This window comes from Tauraco erythrolophus, chromosome 8, assembly GCF_009769465.1.
Source record: "Tauraco erythrolophus isolate bTauEry1 chromosome 8, bTauEry1.pri, whole genome shotgun sequence".
NCBI lineage: Eukaryota > Metazoa > Chordata > Aves > Musophagiformes > Musophagidae > Tauraco > Tauraco erythrolophus.
In genome coordinates, this window is record NC_141472.1 from 18804666 (window position 1) to 18826325 (window position 21660).

The window sequence follows — 21660 nt, forward strand, 5'->3', positions numbered from 1 at the left end:
GATCTCCTGCCAGGAGGTGCAGTATTAGAGTGTGACACTTGCCCAGCAACAAAAGCACTAAATGCTGCACTGTACTGTGAGCCTTACATTAATGAAAGGCTACAAGATGCAGAGTTCAACTAGCTTCTCTATTGCTTTTTGCTGACATCATCCCTCTTTCACCTTTATCATAGAATCACAGAATGGTTTGGGTTGGAAGGAACCTCAAAGATCATCTAGTTCCAACCCCCCTGCCATGGGCAGGGACACCCTCCACTATACCAGGTTGCCCAAAGCCTCATCCACCTTGGCCTTGAACACTTCCAGGGATGGGGTACCTACAACTTCTCTGGGCAACCTGTTCCAGTGTCTCACCACCCTCCGAGTGAAAAATTTCTTCCTTATATCTAACCTAAATCTGCCCTCTTTCAGTTTAAAGCCATTACCCCTTTATACAAGCAACATCTGTTGACTTGATGAAAAAGGAATGTGTTGCACAGCTGGCTCCTTGGTACCACTTCACTGCCTTCTCACTAGAGCCATGTTAACGACATAAAGGAAACACAACAGAGATAAAAGGGCAATATGTTCTGGTGATAGTTTTATATGCTCTTCCACAGACTTACCTTTCAGGTTTCAGACCTTTGTTCACTGATCTGCAGACCACTTAATCAGTGTTTCATGTGTCTATGTTTAAAGAATATGATATTGAACAACTGTCATTGGTTAAAGTGTATGAAATATCCCAGCTTTTGCTTCTTTGTAATTGCCTTAATGTTATTGGCAGTATTTTTAATGGGCAGATGGACTTATTAGTTGTGAATCATTTACTGGTAAGAAATAGAAAAGTAGTAGTCCAGGAAGAGATTTGCTGAGATAATACGTTTGCATTTAAACTTACTACCTATGAGAAGTGGGCACATCTTTCAGCCAAAAGAAGTGGTCATTTGTTACATAAACATTACTTCATACAATGAAGCTACTTTCATCACCTAGTATTATTAACTTGTGAGGACAAATCTGGAAACAAACAAGCCAGTGTGACCTAAAGTAGGTTTAATTCTGCCTTTCCTTTAGAGGATGCTGCCTAAATGGCTAAATCCTTTTTTCCAGCATCCGTGAGTGGGTGCATCTGTGATAGAGGACAGCTTTGTGGGCTTACATATCCACCTGTATGAGGATGTAGAACTGTAGCTGCTGTGCCACTGCATCTGAAGAAAGATTACAAAACAAAGGATTCGTCTACTGTGATATAACTCACATTGTCCATAGTAATCTGTCTGATGGGCACTGGTACCGTTATTGCTATATACAATACTTCCTTCAGTAGAAGACATATCTTGTGTTCCTTGCTTCTTCTCCTTATGTTTTAATCTAAGCAACAGGCTTGAACTGGATTTATTTTTGGCTTTCACCCCTAGGTGTTCTGTGACATTGGGCAGTTCACCTCAGTCTTTGAAACCTACTGTGTGTGTATGTGGTGGTATATCATTTCCCTGAGCAAGATACAGCAAAAAATGACTACTATTATAAATACTCTCAGATCTTTGAATACAGAGTATTTATAAACAGACCAAATGAAGTAGGTGTTTGTAGGGCACGCAAGAATTCAGTATCCTCTTTCATAATCACCTCTCTGCTTATTCAGGCTGTTCCTTTTCATGCTACAAGAATACTGCCTCATCTAGTTTCCTAATAATTTTTCTTTTACATGTGTAGGCATAAAATAAGATACTTGGGTAGTCTCCAGATACTGAACATTTTGACAGACAGATGACACAAAAAATTCTTGTCACCAAACATAGAAAGCAGACTGATTGTTGTACTAGGTTGGCTGAGCAGCATTTAAGTGAAATCAGCTCTTGAACTAGAACTGAAGAATGTATGTGCCCTTCTGCTACACCATCTTGATTTCTTTGACTGCTAATTGTAATGTCAGGCTCTTAAAAATAACCTACTTAAAGAGGATCTTAAAAGACAATCTACACCTTAAATTTTACATGTTAAAATAAAAAACAACTCAATGTCCTTACCAGAACTTGTAGTCCACTTGCAGTCCAACAAATGTAACCTTTTGGAAACATTTAATTATACTTCCTTCCTCCACTGACTTGTCAAATAACCTGCTCAAGAAACCTGGGGTAGTCATGAAATTTAAGCTAGTAATTAGCCTCACTTCTTAACTGAAGGAAACAGCAAGACAGTCATCAATGAGAAAAGCAACTATATATTTGATTTTCTTTGGAACTTTTCCATGCAATTACAAATGTAATCTGCTGCAACCTAATCATAGGTAAAAAATATCACACTAGATTCATGTCTGTAACACGCATTTATGCATACTTTATTAACTTGTTCTTAATTCTTTTGAAATTTACCATTATTAATATGCACTTGAGATATAGATATGGGATATACAATCTAGCCTGTCTTTTAGCTACTCTGCTTAAGAGTTGCATCACAGACATAGTTTTCATAAATAAAAAGCAGTCTAAATACAAGACATTTTTATTTAATGGCCTTGAGTAAAATTAGACTCACCACTCAGTCAAAATAAACTAGAGTACCTCCTTAGCTAGCCCACAGTACCTCGTTAGTTTTGAATGATATTTCAGCTTAGTTTCTTTTAATCTGCTTCAGTAATGATTACTTACTCAAAAAATAGTTTTGCATATTCAGGTGCAGGAACAGTCAATATTGCATACTTGTGGCTTTTAACATTTAGACCAACTTAAATATTTATTAAGCTAGTAAGGACTTGGAGAACCATGTGGCTTGATAAATTGGCTGGGCAAAAATTCTGTGTATCATCACATCAGAACAGATTTTTGTACCGGCAGTGAAACGTGGAACAGCTTTCTGTGGGCAACTCCTTTAGCTGAGTCAGGACGAAATCTTGTCAATAGCTTCCCACACTGTCTCATTTCATCACACCACAGCGCCCACATGTTTGCGGTTAAGAAGAAGTATCATCTGTCTCTTGGTTAGATTGAATTTAAATATAAAATTTATTTCCGTACTTAAGTAATAGTTTTCATGCTAAATTAGATATCAGATTGGTAGTGCTGCCTCACAGGCCTCTTGCACTCTAATTTATTCCCAAAGGTTTGCTGTGTTGTTTTCTTACATCAATTAATTAATGACATATAGCTTTTCACATTTCACTTATACACAGTAATTTTGCTGAGCAACAGTCATTGAAAAGTGTTAGATATGTTTTGCAAAGCATTCAGAGGCAAAGTACAGACCCCAACTACACAAATGTGAAACCAGAGCTGAATTTTGCTCATGGAATTGTTTAACCGGGAATAAGCTCCCAGTGTACATACAACCTGGCTCAGAGCACCGGTTTGGATGAAATCGGATGTGTACTCCAACACAAGAAAGCAAGCACTGCCATTCGTGAAAAAAAGCGTTTTCTCTTCCTTTGCTGTTGCTTCCACTCAGGCAGCATTCCAGACTGTTTGAACACTTGTTCTTTTTATAATGCCAAGAAACAACAAAAATCTTAATTTGTCCTCCCAACAAAATTCTTGTTTTCTATTATGCTTTCATTTTAAATAAAATGTAATTGATTTAAGAGCTGAACAACTGACAAGAACACATAATGGAAAAATCCCACATGCTGTTATTTTTCTAAGATACCAGAAGGGGTGGGTGTCAAGTAGTTATTATTTTTTTCATTTCCACATCTCTTTTTTCAATGCTATTAGAGAACATCAGGAACAATTTTCCCTACACCCTCTCACAAAACTTGAGAAACACACTGCAAGCTCCTTTTAATCATGAAGAGCAAACTGGAGTGAAAAAAAAGCAAAAGGCTCTTACCAGCTGTAGCATGGAGATAAAACTGGGAACTGCCAAAAAGAAAATTATCTTCTTTGAGACTGCAGTTGGTAGCTCCTGCCAGATTTAAAGGAACTGCACAGAGAATCACATGGGAAAAGTTTTACAAAAATAATCCTGCAGTGGAAAAGGGTTAGAAAGGAACAGGATGATGACAGTGAGCAGATGCTGTTTCAGTGCTGTTGCTGCCACTATCACCCACCTCTACAAAATCCATCTATACAACACATATTAAGCATTTTACGATTAATAGTCACCTCATTTAACTAGTTACAAACAGTTCATTCAAGAACCATATTCTGAAGTGTTTCTTATGTTAATAAATCAGAACACAGATGACAGCAGTTTAAACAGTGTACATTGAGATTTATTAGAACAAGCACTAATAGCAGCAGTGTACAGAGTGATGGAGACAAGGTACTGTATGCACTGAACAATAATAATTATACAATTGCACTTCTTCAGAGATCTATTAGAAAATGCTTTTCAGTAAACAGTTTCCCAAATCTAGCATTGTTTGGATTTGCCTCTGAGGAAAAAAATACAAAAAATATGCTTTTTTTTTTTGGTAAGGCATTAGCAACATTCATTGGCAGGCTAAACAAGTCATTTGTACATGCATTATCCAATTACATGGCAACAGGTAAAAGAGTATCATGTTTCCTCAAAAACTAGAATTGTGTGTGTGTTTTTCTCACAAAATATCCTGGTCAATCCGGCTCAGCTTGAAGGAAACAGATGACATCTTTTGTTACATTTTAGAGCACAACATAAACTATAGCATAGCCAAGTTCACCTTTATTTCCTACCAGAAGCTGTAGAACCTCCCTCAGTTGGAGTTGGTATTATGGATATTGTGTATACCCCATACATCACTGGAATAAAGTCTTAATTAAATTAATTTCTTTTGCTTACTATTCCCCCCACTACCACCTCCTTGAATCATGTGGCCCAAAGATGCTCAATTGTAATCAAGATTAACTGCTGTGTGAGCTTGGTTTTTATTGCATGAGAGGTAGTCAGCATGAAGCCTCACCTGCATTCTTGATTACTACAACAGTATGTTCAAAACCAACTCACAAGTGCAAAGACACAGAATAATTGTTGCAGCTGCATTATGTGGGAACTTAAAACTGTTTTTGTACTGCTCCTTCCTGGCTAGGTTCAATCTCTGAAGTAGCCAGAGAACTTGATATACCAAAAAAAAGCTATTCTATTTATGTGCTAAAGCCCAGAAGGAGAGAGGGGAGGCACTTTCTCACGTTCATGCTTTTCTAAACTGAGATTAGGAGCATGCTCTTAGTCTCTGCACAAATCAGAAAGATTAGTCACCTTTTGTGATTGGCATACAGTACTAGCAACCCTCGCTCTGGGCTGGCACCATCCCGGGGAAAGTACAGGGAAACAGGGATAGGAATTGCAAATATTCTTACAATTAAGCTTGCCAGAGCGAGACATAATATGATGAATTGTCATTGATTTAATCTCCTGTTCTTTCTTCAAAATGTCATACATAATTGAGCTTTGCAGAGAACGTGAAGTGAACTGGTTTTTAAATATGACAAGCCCCAGAATAAGGTCCCAAAATGGAAGAGAGTCAAAGAAAAGTCAAATATGTTGCTCTGACTGTCAAGCAGTGAAACCAGCTGTATTTCACACATTTATCTTCTACAAGACAGTGCACATGTTCAAAATTAAGCTTAAGTGTAACTAGTTGAATACCTAGGCTTGACTGTGTGTTAGGCCTACAATTGAAATAGATCCGGGCAGCTGGATCATTCACTCACCTGGAAGCTCAGCGAGTTCAACAGAGTACCAACAGCGGCTTAGCCTCAATTGTTTAAGCATGTAGGAATTAAAAATGAAGTACTAAAAAAAAAAAAAAGCCTGACGTAACCAGGTACATTGTTTTGATTTCTTAGGAATGCCACTCTTGATTCTTTTTATTTGAACTTTAGTATCTACGTCTTTTCAGCTGAATTCAATGAGATTGTTTGCAATGTTTATGGTAAGTACATATTGATGCCTGTGTTAGATCAGAGTCCAAGCAGATGAAGCAGGGAAAAAAAAAAAATCCGAGTTGTACATTGCTGATTAACTCTTGCATGTGAAAGAAAAGCCTATAGATTCGGAACATACAAATTATATCCTACCTATGTTATTCCTCAGATTTTGACACTTCCTAATTGTAAGCAATAGAACTGCTTTCCCAAGCATGATCATAGACAGTATTTAGAGCCAGAATTAATGAGATATAAAGAAGAATCATCCTGAAAGATATCCCAAACTTGTGAATAATCAAGCACAAATGAATGCATTTGCAGGAAAGCAATCAGATCAATCAAGGTTATTTTTTCAAATGTTAAATTGCTGAACATACTGTGAAGGACTAAACTTGCACTTTTTAAAATTGCAATACTTTAAGTAGTTTATACAGTTTGCAAAACAAATATCTGCAAATCAATTTTCTGTTGAGTTATTTAGAAATTAGGGTACTAACTTTTTTTTCCAGTATGCTTTTCTTCTTCATCTCCTTATGGAAGTCCACGGTGAACTTCTGAGCACAAAATTAAGGGTGCTGCAGCTGAGGTTTAATATTACAGTGCTCAAAAATAATGCCTTCTGCAACATTTGGGTATCTGGGTACATAAATGCTTCTTATTCTCTTTCTTTCCTTTAAGTAATTGTTTTCTATTGCTTTCAAACAACAGAAAAAAAAAATGTCTGGTGCATCTAGGAACACAACCTTCCTAGTTACAGTATGTTATTTCCCTCTAAAACAGACACTGTCTACCCAGGACTCAAAAGTAGCACTGGCTCTAACACGTTAAGCTTCTAGAAAGAAACTATTTGCCTTTACAAATTTGTCTTAAAAACCACAAAGCAAGTTTCTGCATACCTTTCTAGCTGACATAATAGCATAATCACAGTGGAAAGACTCTGAGGACCTTTTACAAGTATACCACACAAAGAGGTGTACAAGAAATCAACAGATTAGGGGTTAATTTTGTAAAATGAGCACAGGGATATGGGCAATAAGCCAAGAATGCTCTTTTAGCTAGTAAGGTTTTGACATTTTGGCCTGCAGGTGCAAGGCTGTTTCCCATCTGAAATTAAAGGCTGTTAAAAGCAAAGAAGCTCAGTAAGGCAACATAAAACTGACAACTAACCTAAGCCTTACTCTTCTAATGGCATTCTCAAGAGTCTGAGTAAGATATAAATACTAAAATGTACTACATTTCATACATGTGCGTATGGGATCTAACCTCACCAAAGAAAGTGTGACATTATTCCCACTTCATATTAACTTTGTGCAAAAATGAGAGAAAATACAGAATTCTCTGCTGTTGCAATACTGAGAAATAAAATTCACCAAACAGTTTAACACCAAAGGAAAGTCGATAAAGACTCAAAAAATCTTGCTAATGGTTACAAAAAAATATACCTAATATCCTAATACAGAACTATCTAATGATCTCTCTGGATACCACAGTAGTTTAATTTTATGATGGCTTTTTATGGGCTAAATAAAGTATCTGCTTCAGATAAGCGAGTAGTAACAGATAAAGAACAAGAAGTTTGCTATGCATTTTGGTGAAGGAAAAGATTTCAGACATCAGATGCTAGCAGCTTGATTTCTTACTCATTTTACAGTAAATAACACAGACACAAACCAATATACAAAGAAGAATCTCATCCAGAAAAGCCCACTGATATTTTTTTTGATCCAAGAATGAAATTTTAGTGAGTAAGCACTATAGGTCTACTCCGCTCTGAGAGCTGGAGATCTAGAAAGATCTCAGCATTAGGTGCAAGACAGAAGCACCATTCTTCATGTCTGTGGAGTTCCAAACATAGTTTAATTTTTAAAACTCAAACTTCATATGAAATTAATTCTTAGTGAGGAATGAATGTTTGAAAAGAATTGGTTTAGAAATAATTATAAAGGAACAAGAACAATGCTTTTGCTAATTAGAGCAGAAGCTTAACTAAGGTAGAAGGTGCTGGTTTTGCATTTATATCTGCATACCAAAATACACTCATTAGCATTTATTTCTCAGCTCATAGTCAGGTCTTGTTTGAGACTTAGGGAAAAAAAAAAAAAAGTGATCTGAATTTGTTATACTGTATTTCAAACACTAAAGAATACCAGTAACACTTATTTCAAGAACTACACAGAACTAACTTCAAATTGGAACAATAATTTTCAGTGTTGACTTCAAGATAGGTGACAAAGCAAGTTTAATATATTGATGTATAATTTTATTATTGCTGATCCAATCTCAAAATATTTTATAAAATATTAAGCAAATACAAAGACAATTGAAGATCTCGTCTGTAATTCTTTAAGACAGTTAAAGAAACTACCCGAATTTTCCATTCTCTGGAAAATACTGAGGATTAAATTTATATTAATTTTGTTAATGGTACTGTAATATGCCTTGTTCAGATGAATTTAAGAAAGGAAGAGAGAGAGGGCAGCACAGGACTACTAGAACAGAAGTCTGAGTTTGCAATGCTAACTCTAACACTGATTGTCCTCAGAGGACCTGACAAATCAACCCCTGGGCCACAAACGCAATCATAAATAGTAATGCAACTTCAGAAAAAGATGTTGTGCATGTGGCTACTCTGACTTGCACAAGGAGTGAGTAACTCAAGAAGAGTAATTTTGGTTGAATATTTATCACTGTGTGTACTGCTCTTGTGTAGGACTTATATCATTTTGGTGCTCAGGGTGTAAAAGACAAGTTACCCACTTCTGACTTTTTGAAGGAATCTCCTCACCTCTTTGCTTTTTGCATCTCTAATGTTCTGTGCCAGCAACATTATACATTAGCATACGATATCCCTCTTTCATTAATGCAGACCATTAAAAGTAGCAGCCAATATGGAAACACATCTTGGTGTTTCATAGGAGACAACATCTGGATCATTGCTCCAGAAGTACGAATAATAGCTTTACCATAATTCAACGAATTATTCATAGGTCAAGAAAGAATATATTACACACTTCTGATTATATATTCCATCCTTATTTATAAAATATCCAACTGTTTTTGTCCACATTGCCAATACATCTTCAGCTAAATGCTGGCTGCAGTCATTTTTATTTATAAAAGGAATAAAAACTTCCCTTCACCTTCAGAATTAATTCTGAGCAAATGTCACCAACCCTCTCTTCTATTTTGTTACAGCTGTGCCACCGACAGCTGCTGTGACTAAGTGCTGCAGCTGCACTGCCCGAGTTGCAGAAGGTAAAGGCAGGGCATGGGAGAATGAAGAACCACCCACTGTAGGAGAAGATCAGGTTCGAGACCATCTAAGGAACCTGAAGGTGCACAAGTCCATGGGACCTGATGAGGTGCATCCATGGGTCCTGAGGGAACTGATGGATGAAGCTGCTAAACCATTATTCATCATATTTGAGAAGTTGTGGCAGTCCAGTGAAGTTCCCACTGACTGGAAAAGAGGAAACATAGCCCCAGTATTTAAAAAGGGAAAAAAGGAAATGCCAGGTAACTACAGGCCAGTCAGTCTCACCTCTGTGCCTGGCAAGATCATGGAGCAGATCCTACTGGAAACTATGCTAAGGCACATGGAAAAAAAGGAGGTGATTGGTGACAGCCAACAGGGCTTCATTAAGTGCAAATTGTGCCTGACAAATTTGGTGGCCTTCTACGATGGGGTTACAGCGTTGGTGGATAAAGGGAAAGCAACTAATGTCATATACCTGGACTTGTCCAAAGCATTTGACACTGGCCTACAGGACATCCTTGTCTCTAAATTAGAGGGAAATGGATATGACAAAAGGACCACATGATGGATAAGGAATTGGCTGGATGGTCACACTCAGAGAGTTGCGGTCAACAGCTCAATGTCCAAGTGGAGACCAGTGATGAGTGGTGTTCCTCAGGAGTCGATGGGGTCTAACATCTTTGTCAGTGACATGGACAGTGGGATTAAGTGCACCCTCAGCAAGTTTGCCGACGACACCAAGTTGTGTGGTGTTGTGGACACGTTGGAGGGAAGGGATGCCATCCAGAGGGACCTTGACAGGCTTGAGATGTGGGCCTGTGCTAGCCCCATGAAGTTCAAGAAGGCCAAGTGCAAGGTCCTGCACATGGGTCAGGGCAATTCCAAGTACAAGTACAGGCTGGGCAGAGAATGGATTGAGAACAGCCCTGGGGAGAAGGACTTGGGGGTGGTGTTTGATGAGAAGCTCAACATGAGCTGGCAACTTGTGTTGGCAGTCCAGAAAGCCAACCATATCCTGGGCTGTATCAAAAGAAGCACGGCCAGCAGGTCCAGGGAAGCAATTCTGCCCCTCTACTCTGCTCTCATGAGACCCCATCTGGAGTACTGCGTTCAGCTCTGAAGGACATGGAGCTGTTGGAGCGGGTCCAGAGGAGGACCACAAAGATGATCTGAGGGATGGAGCACCTCTGCTATGAAGACAGACTGAGAGAGTTGAGGTTGCTCAGCCTAGGGAAGAGAAGGCTCTGGGGAGACTTTCTACCAGCCTCCCAGTACCTAAAGGGAGCCTACAAGAAAGCTCGAGAGGAACTTTTTACAAAGGCATACAGTGATAGGACAAGGGGTAGTGGCTTTAAACGGAAAGAGGGTAGATTTCGATTAGATTTAAGGAAGAAATTTTTTACAGTGAGAGTGGTGAAACACTGGAACAGGTTGCCTGGAGAAGTTGCAGATGCCCCATCCCTTGAAATGTTCAAGGCCAGGCTGGATGAGGCTTTGAGCAACCTGGTCTAGTAGAAGGTGTCCCTGCCCACGGCAGGAGAATTGGAACTAGATGATCTTTAAGGTCCCTTCCAACCCAAATCATTCTATGATTTTATGACTAGTTTCACTGTTCTCCATTGTAGTCTCCCTCTCCCTTTTCTGAGGTTTGTCAAAGATCACATGGAAGGGAAAAAAACTAAAGATGAGTTTATAATACAAGAAATCTTGACAAAGGAGGAGATGGGTATATAAAACACCTACAAGTACATTGCTATCACTTTTCAAACTTGCAAGATACAATATAAAAATCCTTATATAAAGAGGCTTTTCAGTTTAGAGGAAGAAAGTAATAGCTTACACCAAAGCTAAGGAATGAATACGGTTTATGTTCTCTAGTTTAAAGAGCAAATAAGGTATTTGCTTTTGTAAGTAGTCTTCTCACAGTATATAATACAAAAATAAAATAAATTGCTGTAAATTGGCCATTTCTCTGACCTTTCTGAGATTTGCAGCATTCTGTGGGTGCCATTCACTGTTCTAATGGAGCTCAGGGAGATACTCTCCCCAGGAATAATTACACCTTTTTTAACACACATAGTCTAGAGTTTTCTATTTAAAAAAAACTCTACAACCTCCCTCTCCTCCCGAAAAAAACACCCAAAACCAAATAAAACAAATAAACCAAAACACTAAAAAAACCTTTCTACATGAAACTTTACTTCTGAATGATGCCAGAATTATAATAAAATAACCAGGAATGGTAAAGTAGAAAATTATACTACTTTTTATATTAAATATACCTCTAAGCATATTAACAAAAAAACTTTAGTTGCCACTGTATCCCTGCCTACCTCAACTTTTATCAATATATGCTTTAAAGAGAAAATTCAAGTTTTATACATTTTTGCTGCCTTTTACTTAATGACAGACAGGAAGAAAACCCAAGATAGTATTTTCAGCCGCAGTATCTGCCAAGGTAAGTGGTTATGACATAGTGAGGTTTGTTAGCTTTCTCACAGGTCTGTGTATAACACAGGAAGACTGATGAGGCCATGCCAGTGTTTCTTACACAGTTTTGCCAATATTAATCTTTTTCCCCCAGCTGGGCCAAACTTTCTAACTTAACTCATTCTATTATTTTAGCATATGGATACAAATACCCTTTCCTTTCAGGTGGATTTAGTTCAAAAACTCTCTTTTATTTCCATTATGCAGCTCCAGCATTAGTAATGACATCTAAAATAGAGTTAATTTCTCAGATTACAGCTGCAGCAAATGGCATGTTAAACAGCTAGTGTTTATCTCTGTGCCAGACAATATTCAAAATCCAATAAAACAAGGAGACCACACAAACCTTCCCTATACTAACAGACCTTTGCTGGTGAAAACAAGTTTTGCAAAACTCACAGAGAATTGGCATATTCAGCCCTCTTGGTTACCGTACAAGTGCAAATGAAACTCCCCTTCCCTTCCAGGGCATTTCTAAAAAATCTGATTTTTTTAGAGGAACTCTATGAGCAAGACTGCATTGCACTGGGCTCCACTGTGCCTGGTTCTAGAGTGAGAAAATCCCATGTTACCTCCACAGGAAACAGAAGCTCCTCACCAAGCACCCACGAGAGCAAGACCAACACTGGCTGCTAGTGTGCCTTAAGATTTGTGCAACTTATTTCCATAAAGCTCTGACAGTGTCCACTAGGGAATTAAGGGCAAAATCTTTAAAAAGTGTGTCATCTATACATACTGCAATATTTGACATATGCTTAACGTGCTATTCAAATAAAACCCACAAATGCCATACGAGCTCATTCGGAGTCAGAAGTTCAGAATGAGGAAAAAAAAAAAAGTAACATTATTTGTAACATGAAAAGAGTATTATAGTTGGAGCTCACTTTTAAAGCCAAATACAAATAAGTTTATTTTATACAACTTACATCTGCCTAAAATTAGAATGTGTATCTAGATAACTTTTTAATCACAGTGATACTGTACAAAAATGAACTCATATTCAAATTGTATTTCTCAGAGAGATAACAATTTCTAATATGCTGAAAAATATATCATCTTATTAATACAGATCTAAAATAGGAATGAAGTTATTTAAGTCTCTTCATAAGACGTTACCTTTGATGAACATAACTATTATTATCCTATCATATCCGCAGTACCAGAACAGGGAACGAACTAAGGTATACTTTTAAAATATTAATTGAAAGTACAGTTCACTATTGTGAAACTAAAGCATAAGTGTTGCGTATTTTATACAGAAATAAGTGTTTTAAGAAAACACAGGAAAAAGCAAAAGCTATGGCTTTGTAGTGAAAGTTAGCAATTCTTAAATTGTTTAAAAGGTTTTAAATATCAAATGATTTGCACTATTTTTGTGACATACCAAACCTATAGCAATTAAATCTACTGAGTTAGTAAGTATTTTTCATGCCTTTCAGAAGGAAATACTGCCTGGATGAATGGAGTAAGGTGGGCTGAAAACTGCCCAAATCCCCAGGTTTGAAGAGCACTCATCATTGGCTTACACCCAGCAGGCACCCAGCAATGAGAAGAGCCCTGCAGGGGTCCATTTGGTGGCCCATGTCAATCAACATTTCGCCAGCGACCTGGGCAAGGACATAAACTACATGCTAACAAGTTCTCAGCTGGCATTAGATTAGGAGGATGAGACTGCACGTCAAATGGCAGAATTTCAATTAGAAGAACCTTGCTCGGCTTGAGGACCGGGTCAGAAGACGTTTCACAAGATTCAACAGCAGTGCAAAGGTCTGCATTTGAGGTGGAAAAACACCATGTGCTGGGAAGGGACAGTCGAGCAGCAGCCCTGTCAAAAAGCAGCAGGCACTTACAGTGAGTGCCAGGCTGCAAAGGAGCCACAGTGTGTTCTCTTTGGAACACGGGAAACCCCATTCCGTGCTACAATGGCAGGGGCGTGGAAAGCCCACTATCCTCTGCGACCCAGTGCTGGTGAAATTTCACAGGATGTCTAAAAGTAAGAATCAAGATAGAAGCCCTCAGACCTATCCTCTGTTAACCCCTTCTCCTCAGAAACAGCACAAGATATGTCATGATGTTCTCCTATGTTACAGGAAAAATTTAATAAAAGATTTTGCACAGAATCCAGAAAATTCTGCACTAGAAGAAATTGTTTTATGGTACATTTCCTATCACTTTTCAATTTCTGATAAAGACTGCAAGTATTTTGTGATGCATTGTTTTGTGTTTCCTCTACTTACTAATTAACTAATTTAACGTTCAGTAGGCTTACATAGTGCCTTCAAAGAAAGATTTAGCACATCACAAGTATTTTTCAATTCCAAAAATGTTAATGCTATTTTTCTTTCAATGAGTGTCGAATAAACAATTATAAAACATAATTAAATCAGTGATAGCATCTTTAGTGTTCACCAAGTTTCAGTTTGCATCGCACATAATGACATTCGCAAAGCAGAACACTGTAAAACTAAAAACCTTATTTCTGTATTTAAATTAAAAACCAACTTTCAAAAAAATCTGAGGACATGCCGTTTCTGTCCCTCAAATGTACTTGCAGTCATACATACATAATGCTTTATAATGTCATGGTGAACTGCACACAAAGACAGGAGCATGAGGTGGGCAAATGTTTAATAATGTTGTTTTTAAGGAAAGTGACACAGAATAATTAATTGCTATTTTGCACATAATGTGCCAATTTGATTCATAGCGTAACGTCATTAAAGCAAGTAGGATGAAGTTAGCCAACTATGATTAAAAAACCCAAACTTTGATATATTTTCATTTTCTTAAAACAACAATTGAAGGCTTAAAAAAAAAAAAAAATCAGACTGAGTTCAATTAGGAAAGCAAAAGAAATCATTCTTTGAATAATTCAAAATTTTCCTTGGAAGAAATCCTGTTATTCTGCACAGTTTGTTTTACACCAAATATTCATAAGCAATTAATGAGCATTCCCAATTTTTAAAAAGTCTACTTGGTATTTTCTTTAGGTTTTCATAGTTCTTCCTGGTAACAGAACTGCGTGAAGAAATTGGAATTCATTAGTGGCTAGTTGCTCTGCCAGTTGCTTTGCCATACAAACAAGGGGGAGAACTAAATGCGTATTAAATAATCAAAGGAATCTCATTTCTATAGGAACCTGACTCTGCGAAAGGAAGAGGCAGGCGGAGAGCTGGGTATGTGTGGTAATCTACTGAGAACTGTTCAAGCAGCTCTACTGGCAGGATCACATACCTATCTAATAATTTTTTTTAGTTTTCAGGACTGGAATTGATCTTAAATAGAAAAATTCAAGTGCACTATGTACGCTGTGTGTAGAAAGAAAGACAGTGTTTATGCATGAAATCTAGCCTCTCATCAGTTCCTGGATGTATAATGTATGCATAAATGGAAGACTCGATCACACCATATGGAATGCAGTTTTTACCTAATAAAACTACTTTTTTTCCTTTTATTAAAATCTGCCCTCCTACTGTTTAATGTTTCAGAGATTTTGAAATCGAAAGTGCCAAGCCTTCTCCTAAATATATTAACCGAAGCTTAGCAACATATAAGAGACTTGGTTCTTAATCAAAAAATATACAATCACTTTATGAAAAACTGTAAAATATAATTTTCCACAAAAGCTATTTTGGCAACACAAGTAGTAGTTGTTAGCTACAATGCATGGGAGCCTCTGCCTACTCTCAAATATAAATTCAGATAAGAAAAGTGGATGGGGCAAAAACAGAGCCAGTAAAGTAAACAGTGTGTGTGGCAGAAAATAGTTGCATTTACAGTACTATCCAGCTTCTGGAGAGAAGCCAGAGACCTTCCCATGAAATCTTTCTGTGCTTTTAATGCTGTTGCAAAGCTTCAGGGAATTCTAATTGTATAAACAGTTATGTGGAAATGAGATTCGCTGTGAGACTATGTCCAAACAGTGGTAAAAGTGATTAATGCATCTCAGTGTCAGTCATTTAGAATATGATCTTTCTGACCAGCAATCATATGCATTTAACAGAATTGTCTCAAATTCAACCAGTTAGCAGTTTCTTTTCAGTCTGATTATACAGTCAGCTTCCCAAAGCTAAAGCAAGTACAGTAGATCTCACTCCTCTGAAATACTGTTAGATGTTTGGCTGTCTTTTGATTTTAAATAATGCAGGTTCTCCAATATTTCTATCATGATATAATTCTAGTGCTTTAAAAATCTGCCCTTCACACAAGCCTAAGCATACGTATTTTAAAATTACTTACTGTACATCTTCATATTTTGTTTAAGGCATGAACAATGGCATATGAATGGAAACAGCTTCCGGAAAAGCGTATCTTTTTGACAAAGGCCAGTCCAAGCACGTCACACCAAAGGGCTAACCAGAAGCCAGAAATGACAGTGTAGTGACCCAAAAGTTTTTAACAAAAATAGTTGAAACAAAATGGAAATTTTTCTCTTTTTCTTCCTTTTTTTTTAATTTAAATTACATTACTCTTAATGTCTGTTTAAAGCACCGGTTGCAGTTTTGCTTCTACCACCTCTTCCGAGTGACTTTGGATAACTCATCTGCTTCTTTTGTTCTGAATTTTCAGCATATGAAACTTTAAAAGGTTTCTGTTTCTTTTTTTTCCATTTTTTTTTAATGGCTGCTGCAAAATTAAAAAGATCCAGAAGTGGTCAGGGGCCTGGTCTAATGCACTTTCAAAAGTCCATTATAAAGATGAATATAAATGCAAATGATAGGTTTTTCTGTAGACCCACAAACCATGTTTAGCTATAAGAAACATATTGTGCATAGTTATTTTTTTCTTCAGAGTGATATGTTTACTAGATCTACATTCTCAGTTTACCAGAGTACGGGAATTTCTACTTTACTAAAGCCAGGATCCTTTCGCAGTTCCCAGTAGGTGTCGTTGGTAACCCAGGCTTCTCTTTGATTAGCGTCGATAACTTTTCTGTAGTAATGAAAAAAAAAAAAGCAAACAAAAGAGAGAGAGGAAAAGAAAAGTTCTGACCATAGATCTCTCCTCTTATGCAATATGAAATCAAATTTCATACCTCTATGATCTAAACCAATAAAAATCTGCTTTCTTATTTCTAGATTATATTTCATATAAATAAAAACAGTCAGAGGCTTAAAAATCGACCTCTACCTGCGTCAAAAGCAGAAGGTTTGAAAAACAGCCAAGATCACAAATCTGTTGTTGGATCAACCATGAGATTTAGCTTGCAGAATGTAAGCCTTTTACTTATTGTTTGTCTCCTCTGATTTTTGCTCATCTTCTGCTACAAAACTGCATCAAGCATGTTCAATCTTTTCTCTTTTGATTCCCCATGCTAAACATAAGGCTATTTGGTATGACTATCCCTTGTTTCAGAAGAATGCTTAATTAAAAACAAAAAAAATTAATTAAAAACAAAATGCTTAATTAAAAACAAAAAAAACTTAATTAAAATTAAAAAATATTTTAGACTTTTTTTATATATATATATGTATGATATTGTTCAGGTGACTATTACTTTGTTTATGCAATGACTTAAAACAATAATATAGTTAAATATTAGATCCTAATATTATACTTTTATTCCACTTCAAAGTTCAAAAAACATTGGCCAAGGGTGCAGCAGACTTGTATACCTGTTGCCCACTGTAAGAAAATGATCTTTCAATTATGAAGCTTTAAACTGTGTAAAAATTGCTTCAGGCAATTAACACAATTAACAGTATGTTGGTGGTAATTCTTGTAGTACTTTGTCCAGTCACGCTACAGAAAACAGAGACTACTGAAATGAATGACTCACTTAAAAAATTTGGGTACATATTCAATGCTATTTTCTTCCATGTACCGCCTTCGACCTCTCTGGAGTTCCTCTATTCTTTGTTTCTCAGATGCTGCTGCTTCCACATTTCCTTCCTCCAGAAGCCTGTATGAATAACAACAGGTCCTATAGCAATCATACAGCATCTAGAATAAGGGATTTTCTATCACCAGTCGCCACAAAAGACAAGCATGAGCCAAGCCTGTTATCTGTGTTGTACCCACTTTCAGATCTAATCATGACCTCCTAAAATAACTGAGACGTGACTCCCCAGTTACATGTACCTGACCTACAGCCTAAGGCACACACTTTCTTTAGCAACTTCAGCATATCACAAGCATTGAAGTACTATGAACTGAGACTTAGGAGGGAACCAATGTTGCTTCCATTCATAGCAGCAGGGCACATTTCAGAGCCTGTCTTTCCAGTTTGTTATGAGGAATCCTACCTCTGCCCAAAGATTGCACTATAGCTCTACTATACTAACAAGATGATTTCTACTTTCCCTCAACTAGGTAAAGCAGAAATTTGATTGCAATACTGAATACTTTCTCTGCTAGCACAATCCTCCAAAGCGTAGTTCAGACTGTAGTGAAGACATAGATTCAATACTTAGCCAAATCCAGCCTTAAACCCACCAATTATTAAGTGTATAAATAAGTATTCTTGCCTTTGATCTGGCCTGAATCGTGCATCTGTTGTAGGAAGAAGGTCTTTCAGTAAAGGATCTAATTCATTGAGCTCAATAGCAAACCTTGTGAAGCCATAATAACGTTCATAATTGGTTGGCATGGAGCCTGTATGAATATGCATGAGAAAAAAAAAATCTTTTAAAACTATTACTCTAAAAATGCAAGAGATTCATTTATCTATTAAGTTGTAACAGCAAAAATATTAATATATTTGACTCTTACATACAATTAAAAAGCATCAAAAGCTATTCTCTAGGTGGAACAACATTCCCTAAATATTATTTTCAACTGCTTATCCTGCAGAGGTTGTAATTACATGCTAATAGATTCAAAACTTTTATGATCTTCCTTCCTTTTTGAATAAAAATTACTGTTTTCAAGATTTTCAAGTCAAACATAGTTTCCTGTTCCCTGGAAAGTGGGCTTATCAAATGTCTGTATAGAAGCTAACCCTAACTTATCTTCAAAGTGAATTTTAGAACATAACACTCACTCGCAGGCTGATTCGGCACTGTCCAACACCTCCAGCACTAACAGCGGTCAAAGTAGATGTTGCAGAGTAGAGTGCAGAGTAGGGTTTAAATATTATCAATACAGGGTAGGGTTCAAAATACTAACAATAATGACAATTCCTGGGTAATCAGTCTGCATGTATGAAAGATACTGTAGGTACAAAGGATGACTAATTGAACCTCAGTGCCTCTAAGCAAGCAGTGAAATCAGCTCCTGAAATCACAGGAGCTTGCCATTTCTGAAGACCAATCCTTTATGCTAATCAAACATTAAGACAATAAACTCAATAAACTGGCACCTCCTATTTGTTGAATGCAAATAAGCTACTCTGCTCTCTGTGAGAAGACACACAGGCAGGCCCAGACATGCAATATTTTTTTAAATTTTATTCTTATGTTGACCCCAAGACCCTAGAATATTTGACCAGGAGTCAGACTGAGATGTAGAAGATTATGCCTGTAGGAATATTTCCATTTACCATTGTATTAAACTAATTTAAATTCTTGTTTATTCGTCTAGCCAGAAATTTAAATTCTATACTAGTATTTTGTGTATTTACAATGACAGCTAAAACAGCTTTATAGAGTTTAGTGTTACACTACAGTGCCTGTTCATTACAAGCCTCTTACCTGGCCTCCATATGCATTTGGCTGAAGGTGCAACCCCACAATAAAGGCCTTCATGCCACTTTCCAAAAAGGCGATGAACCACCTTCCCTTCTTGATCTATTACAACACCCTGGACTTCATTTACATTTGAATTCCAGTAGTTTACCTGCAAGTTTAACAACAAATTACTAGTTCACACTGTTTTTCAAATTATCCATTGTGCCAATACAGATAATGCATGAATCTTGCTATATGGCACTGACTGTCCAAATTTTGTATCTGAACAGCTCAGCTTGAACCAAGAATATCAGAATTCAAAAATTCAGATGATCCGAATATTCATTGATTTAGTATATGAGAAACCCTGAATAATTCGACATGTGGGGTTTATATAAAGGGATTTAAATTATCTACCAATCTGGGAAGTATATTGTTGTTCATTAACCCAAATCCCACACAATTCAGCAAAAATGACACTGAAAATTGAAAGATCAGAGCATGCTAACTTTCTTCTTTCTATATGGATAAATACTGAATATACCTGTACATGTAAGGGAATCCTTTGATAGGTGCTGCATATTACTGTTTGCAGCAGGAAGTCATTCAGCCATAATTACTTGCTGTTTCTTGTTTTCTGTTTCTCTTCCCTATTTTGCTTTTCTTAGATGCATTTATTTCTTACACCTTCACCTACTGAGCCAGTTGCCCATTCTCAGAACATTCATCAAAACATGAATTTCAGATTTACAGTAAGGCACCATTGCTAACACAACAATGGTATTGATGTATTTTGTTGCAATATGAAGACAAAACTATTTTTAGGGAAAATAATTGTCAGTAACATAGTTATGCAGTGATTTGGTTTTATATATGGTCCTTGACTGGATATTAAAATACTAGGAACCAAAGGAGCATTGTTCACTCTAAAGAGACAAAATATTGACTGTCAAATTCTAGTTAAGGCAGAATTAAAGCGGCAGAGAAGTCTACAGTGACTTTGTGTTTTCATTGTGATAATAGAAAAGAAATTTTGACATTTCATTTTTAACCTAAACCCAACAACAGTATAGCGCACAGCTATAGAATCATAGAATCATAGAATGGTTTGGGTTGGAAGGGACCTCAAAGATCATCTAGTTCCAAGCCCCCTGCCATGGGCAGGGAAACCCTCCACTACACCAGGTTGCCCAAAGCCTCATCCAACCTGGTCTTGAACACTTCCAGGGATGGGGCATCCACAACTTCTCTGGGCAACCTGTTCCAGTATACAGAAATGCAACATGCTGGTATCAAATGTTCAATGGAATAGTCATACTACTTGACATAGCACTATCATTTAACAATTTACATATCTACAAATGTTGATGAGACGACATATAGAATGTGGATTTCAGGAATAGTGAAGAAACAGATTGATGCATGCTTAAACTATGCAGTTTTACAAATTTATGATATGTATTAGAATACGTATGTTACCTTGACAAATGTGAGTTTACAAATACAAACACTGCTTTTTGTATTTCTGATAGTTATCTCTCCATAGTGTTCTATCCACCTCCTTCCACTAAGAATATTATGTATGCAAGTAGTGACTTTGTTCCAGACGTAGTAGTCTCCATATCTAAGAACAGATTAACAAGTCGTTAGTAACATACATTAATCATGATCATTAGGGACACGAAGGTAAAGCATAGCTCCATTATTATAAATACAAGACCATATTACTCAATAACTTTTAAAATAGCTTACTTTATTAAAGCCTTGCTTCTGGGTACATTACTAATCCTCCATAGAGGAGCTCACCTAAGCTCTAGCGCAGAGAACTGAAGAATGGTGCTATGAGCCACAAATCAGGACATTATGAACCACCAAAGACCTGCACGACATATTCACTGTCCTCAGAGCATGAAGTGTTTTGGCTACAATTCCTTTAGGAGCAGGACAGTGATGCAAAGATCAACATAAGGCTGACTTGAGGCTATAGGCAGAGAATGTAATTAAATTATAAATAGGACAAAATAAATATGGAAAGGAGAAAACAGAAAGGAAGCAGGAGCTCACTGGCACATCATCCCTTTCCTTCTGTAACTACTACTTAGAGTCAGAGCATCTGTATTGTCAAACAAGGGAATAAAAAGAGGGAATTATATTGTGCAAAGCATATTCTCCTTCAGAGTTGACAGGAAAACAAGGAGACAGAAGACAAAGATTCTTCTGAGTGCATTTACTTCAATTTCATGAGATGGATAAAGAGGTGAAGTGGAGCGACGCCATACTGTTAGAGGCAGAAAGAAAGGCTGGCTGTGATGTCCAGTAGCAGGAACAGTACTGCAAAACCAGCAGACATGTTTCAAGTAACGTCTCCTTGCATATTCTCAGGATTTACAACTTGCAACTACTCCTACCTGTGGTGAAACCTGTTCTTCTCACTACTCTGTCAACATCTTAAGAACATATTTTGGCTTATATACATTTT

The 21660-nt window shown here is 37.0% G+C and overlaps 1 protein-coding gene across 5 annotated transcripts in view; it reads right to left on the reverse strand.

Moving 5' to 3' along the window:
* Nucleotides 1-15649: 15649 nt before the first annotated feature.
* OSBPL6 (oxysterol binding protein like 6) overlaps nt 15650-21660 on the reverse strand; it is a 48069-nt gene continuing 42058 nt past the window's right edge. For 4 of the 5 annotated variants that reach the window (XM_086616132.1, XM_086616133.1, XM_086616131.1 and 1 more), the window contains 5 exons: nt 20661-20805; nt 19206-19350; nt 18042-18168; nt 17354-17476; nt 16203-16506 (listed from right to left, as the gene is read on the reverse strand). In XM_086616132.1, the coding sequence (XP_086472258.1) occupies nt 16398-16506; nt 17354-17476; nt 18042-18168; nt 19206-19350; nt 20661-20805 (649 nt within the window). In that variant the 3' untranslated portion in view covers nt 16203-16397. Of the gene's footprint in view, nt 15936-16202; nt 16507-17353; nt 17477-18041; nt 18169-19205; nt 19351-20660; nt 20806-21660 lie in introns of those variants that run through there. The other variant, XM_086616129.1, reaches the window with a different exon arrangement.